This window comes from Bufo gargarizans, chromosome 1, assembly GCF_014858855.1.
Source record: "Bufo gargarizans isolate SCDJY-AF-19 chromosome 1, ASM1485885v1, whole genome shotgun sequence".
Lineage (NCBI taxonomy): Eukaryota > Metazoa > Chordata > Amphibia > Anura > Bufonidae > Bufo > Bufo gargarizans.
The window spans coordinates 576,552,189-576,567,482 of record NC_058080.1 but is presented as its reverse complement, the minus strand read 5'-3'; the positions used below and the strand labels follow the sequence as shown (position 1 = coordinate 576,567,482).

Here is a 15,294-nt window from a genome sequence, read left to right as displayed (position 1 = left end):
AAGCGAGCGTCCTTCTCTCAGAGCGCCTGCGCCGAATGAGGACCGGTACGGCGCAGGGGCGGGATTTGAGCTGCAGGCAGGGCCAGCTGGAGGATGAGAGCGCCTGCTGGCCCTGTCAATCAAGCGGAGGAGGGGGCGTTTTTTCAGACAGAGGTTGCGGCGGCTACCAGCAAGTCCGCCCAACTTGCTGGTAGTGAAGTAATTAACATATCACAAAAGTAAGATTTTTTACTGAAATTACAGCACATCCAGAGGTAAGAGGGGTATATATGGAATCTGCTTACATTAGCAAATATATTAAGTCAAAAACTGAAAATTGGTGTTTGAGGGGTGACAGAAGCCCTTTAAATGTATTTTATTGGGATTTTATGTATTAGACCAACACAAAGTAGCAAGTAAAGTAGCAAGTATGTGTGTAGTGAAAAGAAACTGATGCATGGTTTTCCAATTTTTTTTTACATAACAATCTTGAAAGTGTGGCGTGCATTTGTATTTAGCCCCTCCCCCGAATCAATTCTTTGTAGGGGCACCTTTCATTGAAATTACTGCTGAAAGTCTTTTGGGCGTATGTCTCTACTTTTTCAAGGCACTGTATTTGCTCTGGCAATGCAGGCCTTTAAGCCTTTCATGATGTAGTGTATAGAATGAGGCCTACTCAAAAAAACTGATCAGTTGGTATATTTTAATGCCCTTCTCTCTGGTTCCCCTATGGCTACTCAGTCCTTGGAGGCTCATATTGTGGTGCTCCCTAAAGAGGGGAAGGACCCTTCTCTTCCTTCCAGCTATCGCCCCATCTCGCTGCTTAATGCAGACACTAAATTATGGGCTAAGATTCTGGCTCATAGAATTAACCCTCTCCTTCACAGATTAATTCACCCAGATCAGGCGGGTTTTGTGGGTGGACGGGAGTGCAGGGACGGCACCGTAAGGGTATTGCACGCCATCGAATACGCCCTTGCTAACAACACACAACTCACCCTTCTCAGCACTGATGCTGAGAAGGCGTTTGACCGAGTGGATTGGAAGTTTATGGAAGCTTCCTTGCTTAAATTTGGTTTTCCTGTCTCCTTTGTCCGTGCGGTGCTGTCCCTCTACTCCTCGCCTCGTGCGCGGGTCAGGATTAATGGAACCCTATCTTCCTCTTTCTCCATTTCTAATGGTACTAGACAGGGGTGCCCCCTCTCCCCATCTTTATTTATTTTGTGTTTGGAGACGTTGCTTCAGGCGATTAGGCAAAAGGGTGATATTGTGGGATTAAAAGTGGGGACGGTGACCCATAAGGTTGCGCCATTTGCCGATGACATGCTACTTCTTCTGCCTGACCCGACTGAAGCGTTCCCTATAGTACTTAGCCTATTTGAGTCATTTGGACAAATCTCCAACTTCAAAATAAACCTTTCAAAATGCACGGCCCTGGGTATTGGTGTCCCCGACTCCATTATTTCGTTTCTGGCCCGTGTTTTTCCTTTCCAGTGGGCAACCTCACACATCTCTTATTTGGGAGTGAACATATCTGCCCGTATTGACCAGGCCTATTCTTTGAACTACTCCCCCTTACTCAATAGCATCAAGGTCCAATTGAAGAATTTAGATATCCCCTTTGTTTCTTGGATGGGGCGTAAGAATATTGTTAAGACGTATATCTTACCCAAAGTATTATTCCTGCTCCAAACTCTGCCCATCTACCTCCCGGATTCCTTTTTTGTGTCCCTCCGTAAGATTATTTCCGGATTTATTTGGAGGCAGGCTCGCCCAAGACTATCACATGCCCAGCTGATTCTCCCTAAGCATAAAGGAGGTCTCGGCCTACCTGATGTAAAACTTTACTACCAAGCAATCCAAATACGCTCATTAATAGAATTGATAAACCCCAACGTATCGAAGCTGGCTTGCCAGATTGCCAGTCTTTCTCTCAAGCCATCCGAGTTCGCTAGGCTATGGTCAGGGGGCTCGGGTGGGGCATTGGACTTGGAGTTGCCCACGTTATTTAAGGGTCAATTCTTCTCTCGGCGCGTGCTTGCCTCCAAATTTAATTTCGCTACTGGCCCCTCCCCTATCATGCCTTTGCGCCTGCTGCCGTACTGTCTTGACCCGAGGTACTGTGATGATTTGGGTATATGGGATATCTTTGGAAGTACTCCCTTGGGGGATATACTCACAGGGAATCGGATCCCCGCCTTGCCCGACTTGCAGACTTCTACGCAGTCCTTGAGATGGACCTTCTTGCATTACGCTCACTTCTCTTCCGTATGTAAGAATTATTTGGGTTCTGCCAATAAACACTTTACCCCCTCGTGGTACGATATACTCGTGGTCTCCCCCAGTCCGACGAAGAAATTAGTCTCCTTGCTCTACACTAAGTTATTACTGGAGGGCATTCAATCTAGACCCCCCCCTTATTGAGCATTGGGAGAAGGAACTGGGGATTTCTCTATCGGATGAGGAGGTGTCCCTGGCCTTGAGGAATTCTCATGGATTCTCTAGGTGTATTCGAATCCAGGAGAATTCCTTCAAATTGTTAACTAAATGGTATCGCTCTCCTGACGTGATGCATAGAATAGATAGGAGTGTTCCCCAGATCTGTTGGAGATGTCACAAGGCGACTGGCACTCTATCCCACATTTGGTGGTCGTGCGAAGGCATTTCTCCTTTCTGGTCTGAGCTTGGTGGGCTTCTCCAGCAGATCATTCCTTCGGTTGGCGGCCTATCTCCTGCTCTGGTTCTCCTCAATGTTCCTTCAACAGGCTCTCCCCTTCATAAGCGCTCTTTATTAGCCCATTTACTGGCTGCGGCCAAGTTATTAGTCCCCTTGCTTTGGCTATCCGACAGAGCCCCTTCCACTGCTGACTGGATACTTAAAGCTAACGAGATCTGTAGGTTCCAGGAATTATCCAGTTGGGAGACACTGTCACATGATAAATTTTTGGAGACGTGGGGCCCCTGGATGGACTGGTGTGGGTCGAGACCCGGCTGAGGCCTCATTGGAGTTATTGCCTTCTATCGCCTTATGTAAGCTGCTTCCTGTTACTATGCTTATGTCTTATTTATGAGCTAACATATCTTACGGTACCTGCGCCTCCTGGTTAGTCGACACTGACCTTGTTTTTTCCTTGGATTGTACTTGTGCTTGCTGGCTTCCTGAGCCTTAACTAGTTGGAGTTGGGGCCTCCCCTGGTACTCGGCTTTTCAGTAGGCATGTTATTCTGTACACTGATTAACTGACTCATTCCCATGTATGCGTTGTAATCTGTATGCTTCCTCGACTTTTGGGCTTGTTGCCCTTATGTTATTGTTACATATCATTATGATGGCAATAATAATAAAATAAAGATATGATAAAAAAAAAAAAAACTGATCAGTTGGGGTCCTGAGAGTCAGATGGGTCATCAGTATAAAACACCCAGAAAACCCTTTTAAAGAACACTAGACAACTCATGACATGTCTACTTGTACTCTCCACAATGTCAATCACTATAACATCATTCTTTGAACTCTGTATTGTGCTATATCTGTTATTCCTCCAATTTGACATGTAAGTGAAATCTGAGTGCTACCAGTTGGGGCTGTGTCTCTAAACAGTCTCTGAAACTTTCAAATAAAAGCTGGTAGTGTTGAGGAAAGGCACAATGCAAAAGTTTAAAAAGAAAGTCAGAACTGTTATATTATGTAAAATATAAGTATTTACTAATACAGACGTCAGGAGAGCGGATGGGACCCCTTTAAAACGTATCACCTAGGGCTGATCAGAAGACAGAGTCCCGAAGAACTGCTCTCAGAAGTGGCGTTTATATAATGGAATGTGAATATTTTCAGACCATTTCAAAAGTGATTATGTAAATTTGAACAGTTTGTGCAAGTTCTGAGGAAATTTATTTCATCTTAAGTAACGACCCTTTTGAAATTCATGCAATTTCAACATAATTACTTCCCGAGTTGCACTGGTAACTGCTATAACTATAGCTAAAACATGGTATAAACCATATATTGCTCCTGAAAGGAAGAAAAAAAAAAAAATAAAAATACAAAAAACACAAAGTTGTAAATTGAAAGTTATTTACCAATTTTTTCGCTTTATAAGACGCCCTCCCCCCCCCTCCCCCAAAAGTGAGGGGGGGGGGGGGAAATGGCAGTGCTTCTTTTAAAGCGAATGCTGCCATTTTTACTCTGGTGACGTTGATACATCGCCATCCGCTATGCTGCACAGCGTGGCCTGCGATGTATCAGCTGGGAGGGAGGAGGGGCTGGAGGCCGGAAACTGGATTTGGAATAGCGACGGGGCCCGATGCAGTCACTGTACTCTATTACACCGGCCCTGCTTACAGCAGTCTTTATATGTAAGGTGTAGTCATGGGAGCTTTGTTAAAGTATCGCAATCCTCTGTAGTACTCACTATCAAACTACCGTAGCAGGCCGGCCGGCCGCGTAACGCCACTTACTCTGTCACACGCATGCTCCTCTCACTTTATTAATGAAGCAGGCGTGTGATGGAGTGAGTGACGTCACGTCACGCTGCCGGCTACGGTAGTTTGATAATGAGTACTACAGAGGAATGCGATACTTTAACAAAGCTCTCATGACTACACTTTACACATAAAGACTGCTGTGAGCGGGGGCCGGTGTAATAGAGTACAGTGACTGCACCAGGCCCCGCCGCGATTCCAACAGGGACACTGTTATGGGGGGGAAACTGTGGATGACACATATACAGCATAAAATGCTATACAGTCGTGGCCAAAAGTTTTGAGAATGACACAAATATTAGTTTTCACAAAGTTTGCTGCTAAACTGCTTTTAGATCTTTGTTTCAGTTGTTTCTGTGATGTAGTGAAATATAATTACACGCACTTCATACGTTTCAAAGGCTTTTATCGACAATTACATGACATTTATGCAAAGAGTCAGTATTTGCAGTGTTGGCCCTTCTTTTTCAGGACCTCTGCAATTCGACTGGGAATGCTCTCAATCAACTTCTGGACCAATTCTTGACTGATAGCAACCCATTCCTTCATAATCACTTCTTGGAGTTTGTCAGAATTAATGGGTTTTTGTTTGTCCATCCGCCTCTTCAGGATTGACCACAAGTTCTCAATGGGTGTCACGAGGGTGTCAAGAACCACGCCTGACTCCGTTATACCCGGGGTCAGGAAGTCGCAGTGGTTGGCTGCGCACTCTATGTAGAAAGATGGGGCTGTTTCTTTATGGTAGCTTTCTAGGTTTGCTTTGCAACCCTTTTTGGCTCACTCAGGGATCCGTAGCTCCTTCTCCTCAGCTGTTCCTTGTCCAGCACTCCCAACCTCCTTATATTCCCCTCTCCCACTTCTCTGGTTGCCAGATATAGAGCTTCCTGCCTGGACTTCTATACTGACCCACTGGAGCTGTGTTGCTGCGTTCCCTGGTTGTTGTTCCAGAACGTTACCCTCCGGATCCCTGTTGGGCCTTTGTGGTCTGCTGTTGTCGCCCACCTGGGATTATATGTTTCTGTCCTCTCCTTGGTGTTTTCCTCTTAGTGTCAGTGGTACGGACTAGTGATCCCACCGCCCCATTCACTACCTAGGGCTCATCTTAGGGAAAGTCAGGGTTTAGGCACGTGATCGGCGTACGGGTGAGGAACCCGTCTAGGGACGTCAGGGCAGTCAGGTGCCAGCCGCAAGGTGAGTCAGGGGTCTCCACCTTTCCCTCTCCCTTGGGCAGGGTCTTCCCTTTTCCCTCCCTTTGCGTGACGCCGGTCATTACAGTGGGATTAAGATCTGGGGAGTTTCCAGGCCATGGACCCAAAATGTCAACGTTTTGGTCCCCGAGCCACTTAGTTATCACTTTTGCCTTATGGCACGGTGCTCCATCGTGCTGGAAAATGCATTGTTCTTCACCAAACTGTTGTTGGATTGTTGGAAGTTGCTGTTGGAGGGTGTTTTGGTACCATTCTTTATTCATGGCTGTGTTTTTGGGCAAAATTGTGAGTGAGCCCACTCCCTTGGATGAGAAGCAACCCCACACATGAATGGTCTCAGGATGCTTTACTGTTGGCATGACACAGGACTGATGGTAGCACTCACCTTTTCTTCTCCGGACAAGCCTTTTTCCTGATGCCCCAAACAATCGGAAAGAGGCTTCATCGGAGAATATGACTTTGCCCCAGTCCTTAGCAGTCCATTCACCATATTTTCTGCAGAGGATTAATCTGTCCCTGATGTTTTTTTTGGAGAGAAGTGGCTTCTTTGCTGCCCTTCTTGACACCAGGCCATCTTCCAAAAGTCTTTGCCTCACTGTGCGTGCAGATGCGCTCGCACCTGCCTGCTGCCATTCCTGAGCAAGCTCTGCACTGGTGGCACTCCGATCCCGCAGCTGAATCCTCTTTAGAAGACGATCCTGGCACTTGCTGGACTTTCTTGGACGCCCTAAAGCCTTCTTAACAAGAATTGAACCTCTTTTCTTGAAGTTCTTGATGATCCTATAAATTGTTGATTGAGGTGCAATCTTAGTAGCCACAATATCCTTGCCTGTGAAGCCATTTTTATGCAACGCAATGATGGCTGCAAGCGTTTCTTTGCAGGTCACCATGGTTAACAATGGAAGAACAATGATTTCAAGCATCACCCTCCTTTTAACAGGTCAAGTCTGCCATTTTAATCCAATCAGCCTGACATAATTATCTCCAGCCTTGTGCTCGTCAACATTCTCACCTGAGTTAACAAGACTATTACTGAAATTATCTCAGCAGGTCCTTTAATGACAGCAATGAAATGCAGTGGAAAGGTTTTTTTGGGATTAAGTTAATTTTCATGGCAAAGAAGGACTATGCAATTCATCTGATCACTCTTCATAACATTCTGGAGTATATGCAAATTGCTATTATAAAAACTTAAGCAGCAACTTTTCCAATTTCCAATATTTATGTAATTCTCAAAGCTTTTGGCCACGACTGTACATGTGTCATCCACAGATGCCCCACCCATAACAGTGCGTCATCCACAGATGCCCCCCCATAACAGTGCATCATCCACAGATGCCCCCCCATAACATTGCGTCATCCACAGACCACTATTAGTTCAAAACCCACCAAAAGCACAACTTTTGGTTCAAAATATTTTTTTTCTTATTTTTCTCCTCAAAAACCTAGGTGCGTCTTATCAGAGGCGTCTTATTAAGCGAAAAATGCATTCTTTTTTTATTTATTTTTATTGACATGTTGCATTATCTGAACAACAATAAAAATATCACATAAGGCTACTTTCACACTAGCGTTTTTGCTGGATCCGTTATGGATCACCAAAAACGCTTCAAGTCTGCACCCATTTTGAATGGATCCGGTTGTATTATCTTTAACATAGCAATGACAGATCCATCTCTAAAACCATTGCAAGTGAATAGGGGACGGATCCGTTTTCTTTTGTGCAAGAGAAAACAAATCTGTCACCATTGACTTACATTGCGAGTCATGACGGATCTGTCTTGCTCCGCACCCCGGGACGCACCTCAAAAACGTTGCCTGTGCGCGTCATGGGAGCGCAATGAAACGGAACGGGATGCATTCTGGTGCACTCAGTTACATTTTTTACGCATTGGCAATGAATGGGGATACGACTGAAGCGTACAACCCAGATATATAGAATTCTATTATCACTACAGCTTCTGGAACAAAAATTGAATCTGCAGGACACTGGTTGGGAATCACTTGCACTCACCTTACCAATCTCATCTTTAAGCTTGTACTGGTTGAGCTGGACACAATCCTGTTCAACATAAGAAAATAACGTTATCACAACGGGCATAGAAACAGTTGACAACTGACAGTTGTTTTTTTGTTAGCATCACCCTTTCAAAAATTGTTATAATGAGGCTGTAAGGCTATGTTCCCATCTGCGTCAGGCGTTGTTAAGGTCCTCTATCATAGAGTCTGCTAAAAATGCAAGACAAAATAGTGCATCATGCAGCGTTAATTTGCCAAGAAAAATAACAGTCTATGAGACAGACCCCATTATAGTCAATGAGATCTGTCAGGTGCCGTTCTTTTTAAAAATTTTACAGAAACAGCGATTCCATTATTTTCGTTGTTCTGCTTCTATAACAGAGTGCGAACAACAGAAGTAACAAGTGGCCATGTGAATAGAACCCAGGAGATAGGCTGAGCATCTCCATTTACAGCATCTGGTGCTACAATAGTCCACAATAAAAGCAACAAGAAAAAATATTCTGTTCATTTCCAGTCGGTGAGAGCACGAAGGAGTATATTTAATATATCACAGCTGTACAAATGAGTACCGTTGAGTTCACATGCTTTGAAATACTCAAAGGAAAAATCTGACATTTATGTGTCATGGAATCCGCAACAGATATCCAAGGCTGACTCTCTGATTTCTGCCACAGATAGAATGCCATGGATCCAACTGTGGATTAGCCCCATTCAAAATCTGCAGCCGTATGAATAGCAAAGCAGATTCCCACTCAAAACAATGGAATGCAGATATGTTGACTTTTCATGTGAATTTCGGCATAGAATGTGTGCCAAAATCTGCATGGAATTTAAATTGTGTGAACACACCTCAAGGCTGGGTTCATACATGATCTTGTAGTGTGACAACTTAACGCAAGCTACAGGAAAACCGAGTAGTGAGAACATACCCTATCCCTAGGTACGCAAAAACGCTGATCACATTTTTATTTCACTAGAAGCAGTTCTAGGAACAGGTCCTAAATATAATTCTTTAAGAAAAAAAATATTGAAAATTGTGGGTTAGATGCACATGATTTGCCAAAGTCGAGACTTTTGGCCATATCAGAAATAAAACATATGGATAAACTCTAAGACACTTGAATGTTTTCATTCAAAAGTGGCATGGAATAACGGTAAGCATGGAAATAACAGTTTAGACAATTCCGCACGCTCAGCTTAAAGGCTTTTTTATGATTGCATTTTACTAATTTTGGGCTAAAAATAATTTTTTCAATTAGTCTTTATTAAAAATATTGAGCCGTTCTGTCACAAAGAGTTAACGATTTGTGTGTGAATCCTACTTTCACTTTGTGGAGGTCATCTAAATTACCTGAGGTCGTAAACACTTATTTAAGCCACATTCTTATCAGTGAGATAAGGATTGAGCTTTAGTGAGTGTTTATAAAAGGTCAGAGAGCAGAGATAAGGAGCCCGTCAGTTTGCTGCCCGACTGAAGAGAGAGAAAATTAAGATCCCGTTAGTAGAGCATCTTGGCTCCGTACAAAGAAAAGGACTCCATATTTTTAATAAAGACCAATTAGATTTTTATTTTTTTACCTCATAATGAAAGGCAATAATAAAAAAAATATATATAATTGTCCCCAAAGGGGTACATAGCCTTTAAATCTTCTATTTTACAAAAGTTTTCAAGAGCCAACGTGCATACCTGAAAACCCGTAATAGAAACCCGGTTTGACTCAATTGTTGGCCTTCTTGGCAAACGAGGAGAAGACTGCGGTGATGTCACGGGAGAATATGGAAGAGATGGATAAATATATCGTCCATTCACTCCTACATTATCATTTGGAGACTGCACAGATGGAGTACGTTCTTGAAGTGAAAGTTTTCTATTGGTCATGTTAAGTTTGGCTCTCTGATCTGTATTATCTCTAACTATACCTTCTGTGTTAACCGTTATGCATCCACTTTCAGTAAGTCTATGAAAATCAGGTAGTTCCTTGAAGTTCTCTTTAGGTTCGTCAACTTGCTGCCCAGTTTGTCCACTCTGGTCATGGTCCCTTTCAGAGATGCTGGAATCATATTCTGTGACCACAATAATAGATTCCATCCCTAGGTCTAAACTCAGCGCTGAGAAACTACAGACAATATGAGGCTGACTTGATGCTTCATGGTCGTCTTGCAGGATGGACCTCTCAGAAGAAGCCCTCTTGGACACGCATGATGACATGGTGTATGACCAAGCTTCATGCACTCACTTAAAGTGATCCCATTGGAACCTAAAAACAAACAAAATTTGTAAAAAAAATAAATAAAAAACAGCCATTCAGGTCAGACAATGCTTTCCCAATATTAACAGGCTCAAATTTTGCCATCATAAATAGGACTGTGGAGTTGGCAAGCCAAACTTCTGACTAACTCCTTCATAAATGGCTCATGTATCATAATTAGTAATAATACATTTTCTATAGTAAATTCACATTAACATGGTGCTTTTCAATGTTTTCGTCACCATCCTGTAAGATTTTTAGTTTAAAGCCAAAGCTAGGGTCGGTATATTTCAGCCGACTCCGATTCCACTACAAATTTAATCCGATTCCACAGCTCTGATCAATCACTATTTGTACAGTGCACAGATACAATCCTAATATTTTGAGGGTACAATTTCTTATTTTTCAGTGAGTTTGATGTACAATACTTGAAATACACCACTCCTTTTTAAACACCACAAGTGGTATTTCTCCACCAGCCTCACCACATTTATCATTTTTTAAGCCAGTTTTCTGGTGTAAAAGAACAGTGAAATCTACACTAGTAATGGGCTGGCGTAGATATCAGTATAGGCGCACAGACTGCAAGCTGCTGTGCCTAATTTATAACAAGGCGTATGTCTAGTCATATACTAGGTGCAGCATCTAGGCGCACGCCTGGACATCATGAAGCTGCATAGGCCTTCTGTCTATGATAAATATGGCCCATAGTTTACCAGAAATTGTAACCTTTAATCAAGGGTTATATCACCACGTTTTCAATCATAACCATCTTACAATGAAACCTGAAGTCAGTTTCCACCACAATCCTAATAGCGGACAACGAAGCTCAAATTATTTTTTTATTCAACAATCAAAATTCAACTATAGAGGACCCACCATCAAATTAAATGAGTTGAGATGATTGAGATATGCAAATGGTTCTTCCTCTAGTGACCTCAACTTGTTCATTCATATAGCACAGCCCTTTGATTTAAATGGTTGCATGTGATACTTTATTTCTACACCGCAGTTGGAAATGAGAATTCACCAGCTGCTTCACCTGCTAAGAGCAGAATCATGGAAGTCCCAGCAGCAAACTCCATATGTGATCAGCTCATTGATGTGTTTAAAGGGTTTGCACAGATATTACAATCCTTTTAATGAAGGAAAGGCGGGGTCAGTCTGCCACCGATCAGATACAGATGATAGATTATCAATAAAAATCTCTCAGAAAACCCCTTTAATTAATGCTACTTTCACACCTGCGTTCAGTGCGGATCCGTCTTGTATCGGCACAGACGGATCCGAACCGATAATGCAAACGCATAATGCAAACGCTTATATCCGTTCAGAACGGATCAGTTTGCATTATTCATTAAAAATTTAAGTCAAAACGAGTCCATCTTGACTTACATAAAAAGTAAATGGGGGACGGATCCGTTTTCAATTGCACCATATTGTGGTGGGACGGATCCGTTTGGCTCTGCATCATCAGGCGGATGCGTTTTAGTGTCCGTCTCAAAAGCAGAACAGAAACCAAAACGCAGCCAAACTGATGCATTCTGAACAGATCCTTATCCATTCAGAATGCATTAGGGCTAAACTGATCCGTTTTGAGGCGCTTGTGAGAGCCCTAAAACGGATCTCACAAGCGAACCCAGAAGCGCCAGTGTGAAAGTAGCCTAACCTGTTTCCCTAAAAATATTGGCAGGTGTTAAGAAATTTAGTTGAATAAATTAAATAATCCAAGGGGGAAATGATCTTCACTTCAACAGCTCAGGACAGCACCCATGGGTAGATGCAATTAAAGTGCAAATGTTTATTAAGGCTCTAATGACATCATACAACGTTTAGAGTCAATATAGACCCTTATCAAGCCATGTGCCAGTACCAATGTCAGTCAGAACTGCTCATGGCTTGATGAAGGCCAATCACTGGACGAACAAGCAAATACTCGTTCATTTGGCGATCAGATCTTCGGTTACCACCCAAAATCATCATTTCTGGTCAGCCCATCACCCTGTGTAAACAGGGATCTTCTGACCACAAACAATTAATCTGTATGAGGACGAGCGATCGTAGTGCATACAGGTGGGATGTCAGCTGTATGTAAATGCAGCCACTCACGATCCAGCAATTATCGGGAACTAACGGTTTGTCCCCAATAATGGCCTGAGAATCAGCCAGTGTAAAAGGACCATAAGCATTAGATTACTTTTGGGTCCATAACATTCAGTACCTCCTAAGGCCCCTTTCACACGGGCGAGTATTCCGCGCGGGTGCAATGCGTGAGTTGAACACATTGCCCACGCACTGAATCCGGACCCATTCATTTCTATGGGGCTGTGCACATGAGCTGTGATTTTCACGCATCACTTGTGCGTTGCGTGAAAATCGTAGCATGCTCTTTATTCTGCGTTTTTCACGCAACGCAGGCCCCATAGAAGTGAATCGGGCCTCATGGAAATCGCAAGCATCCGCAAGCAAGTGCGGATGCGGTGCGATTTTCACGCATGGTTGCTAGGTGACGATCGGGCTGGGGACCCGATCTGTATTATTTTCCCATAACATGGTTATAAGGGAAAATAATAGCATTCTGAATACAGAATGCAAAGTAAAATAGTGATGAAGGGGTTAAAAAAATATCCACTTGAGTCCACTTGATCGCGTAGTTGCGGATCTCTGTCTTCTGTAATGTTGAGCTGCCGGCTAAGGACCTGTGGTGACGTCACGTCACATGATCCAATCACATGGTCCCTCACCATGGTGATGAACCATGTGATGAGCACAGTGACGTCATCAAAGGTCCTATCCCTGTGCACAGCAAAGAAAAAGACAGAAGAGATGGCGGCTGCGCAATCAAGTGGATTAAGGCGAGTTAAATTATTATTATTATTTTAACCCCTTCAGCCCTATTGTACTTTGCATTCTGTATTCATAATGCTATTATTTTCCCTTATTACCATGTTATAAGGGAAAATAATACAATCTACAGAACACCTAACCCAAACTTCTGTGAAGAAGTTCAGGTCTGGCTACCAAACATGCCGATTTTTCTCACGAGCGTGCAAAACTCATTACAATGTTTTGCACTTGCGCGGAAAAATCAACGCACCTGCACCTTTTCCCGCAACGCCTGTGTGAAACCAGCCTAAGACCTGCACCACTATCAAACCCTAAAAGCCCAGGCATGTGCTGCCATCATTTATACACATTTTTTACAATTTATTTCAATGCAATTTATCTTGGTACTATGTAAGGTTCACTGCTCATCTGGCACACTATACACGTGTTTTAGTGCTCTTTAACCGGCTCAGGAACGCCGTACGCAGGATTGCGTCTTCGCGGCGGTCCTGTTGTTCTGGGTGGACGCGCCGGTGCGTCCTCTCGCGAGACGTGAGATTTCGGGGAAAGCCGGCCCGCGCATGCGCATCGCGGGCCGGCAAAATTCAAAGGACAAGTTCGTCATCAACCTGCCAGCCAATGATCGTGGCTGGCAGGTTGATGATTTTCAAAAAAACAAATCAGCAGCCAGATACCACATCATATTAGTAAATATGATGTGGTTATATGGCTGCTGTGCTCCTCTGCTCCTTCTTTTGGTCGGTTGGTTCCAGCAGAGGAGCACACATCACTATGAGTACCCACCAACACCACATACTAGCCCCAGATCACCTCCCAGCACCCAATTAACCCTTTGATCACCCCTTCTTGCCCCTGTCAATCACTAGTAAAAAGGAAAAAAGTGATCAGTGCAAACTGTCACTTTTTTTTTTCCACTGGTATTGACCGTTAGGTTTTAGGTATAGTTTAGGCCCCTTGGTTAGGTAGTTTAGCGATCAGTTAGCGCCCAGCCCACCGCACCGCAGTCCCTTATTCGCTGATTAGCGTATAGCTAATCAGCATTTGTACTTTTATAGTATCTGGAAGTGATCAAAACTGATCACGGTCAGATCTATAATAGTATTTGTGTCACTTTAGTTCGCCCTCCACCCAAAACGCAGTGTTTGCCCGATCAGGCCTGATCGGTCACCCACACGTGCGTTCACCCACGCCCGCCCCACCGCAGTGACAAAAACTTTTTTTTTTTTGATCACTGCACATTAACTTTACACGCACTGCGGCGATAAAAAAATCAGTTTTGATATTTTTTATCAACCGCAGCGGCCTCCGGTACTTCGCTAGCCTCCCCTTTGTAAGACAGGCTTGCTTTTTTTCTTGGGTAGTCTCAGGGAATACCCCTAAATTTAGTTGCCCAAATGTCAAACAGGGGGTATTCTTCTGAAGAGGCCTACAGGCTTCTGACCCAGTCGGATGAGGAATGGGAACCCTCATCTGACGAATCTAGCGGGTCAGAATACAAACCTGTAGAAAGCAGTGGCTCTCTGACCCAAAGTTCGGACGAGGAGGTTGAGGTCCCTGATAGCACCAGGCGTACCCGGCCCAGTGTCGCTAGACTGCAGGTTGCGCAGGATCCGCTTCAAGAGCAGCAGAGTGGGGCTGGTGCTGTCGGATTACGTGGTGAGGCATACACCAGCAGCGCAGCCCTTCCTGGACCTAGTACCAGCACTGCCGTACAACCTGGTGAAGTGGCGAGCACCAGAAGGGCAGTTGAAGCTGGTACGGTGGCACGAGCAGTAGTGACCCCGTCGCAGCCACCGCAAAGACGTGCCCGTAGAATCCCTGAGGTGCTGGCAAACCCTGATTGGCAGTCCCCAACTTCAGCCGCACCTGTAGTTTTCCCTTTCACTGCCCAGTCTGGAGTTCGGGTTGAGACAGCTCAGATCGGTTCGGCCCTGGGATTTTTTGAGCTGTTCTTGACTGCGGAGCTCTTGGACTTAGTCGTGGCCGAAACAAATCGGTATGCCACACAATTTATATCCGCCAACCCGGGAAGCTCTTATGCCCAGTCTTTCCGGTGGAAACCAGTCCAAGTTTCCGAAATTAAAACTTTTCTGGGCCTCCTCCTCAACATGGGTCTAACTAAAAAGCATGAATTGCGGTCATATTGGTCCACGAACCCAATTCATCACATGCCCATGTTCTCTGCTGCTATGTCCAGGACACGATTTGAGACCATCCTGCGTTTCCTGCACTTTAGTGATAACAGCACCTCCCGTCCCAGAGGCCACCCTGCTTTTGACCGGCTCCACAAAATTCGGACCCTCATAGACCATTTCAACCTGAAATTTGCAGATTTGTATACCCCTGAGCAAAACATCTGCGTAGACGAGTCCCTGATACATTTTACCGGGCGCCTTGGCTTCAAACAATACATCCCAAGCAAGCGCGCCCGGTATGGGGTCAAATTGTATAAGCTCTGTGAAAGGGCCACAGGCTATACCCACAAATTTTGGATCTATGAGGGAAAAG

At 44.2% G+C, this 15,294-nt stretch overlaps 1 protein-coding gene across 5 annotated transcripts in view; it reads right to left on the bottom strand.

The window, feature by feature from the left end:
- Positions 1–15,294, bottom strand: part of CAMKK2 (calcium/calmodulin dependent protein kinase kinase 2) — a 102,099-nt gene that overhangs the window by 49,408 nt on the left and 37,397 nt on the right. For all 5 annotated transcript variants that reach the window (XM_044275751.1, XM_044275753.1, XM_044275752.1 and 2 more), the window contains exons 2-3: positions 9,378–9,948; positions 7,683–7,730 (exon numbers count right to left, since the gene is read on the bottom strand). In XM_044275751.1, coding sequence (XP_044131686.1) covers positions 7,683–7,730; positions 9,378–9,899 — 570 coding nt within the window. In that variant the 5' untranslated portion in view covers positions 9,900–9,948. The remainder of the gene's footprint in view (positions 1–7,682; positions 7,731–9,377; positions 9,949–15,294) is intronic.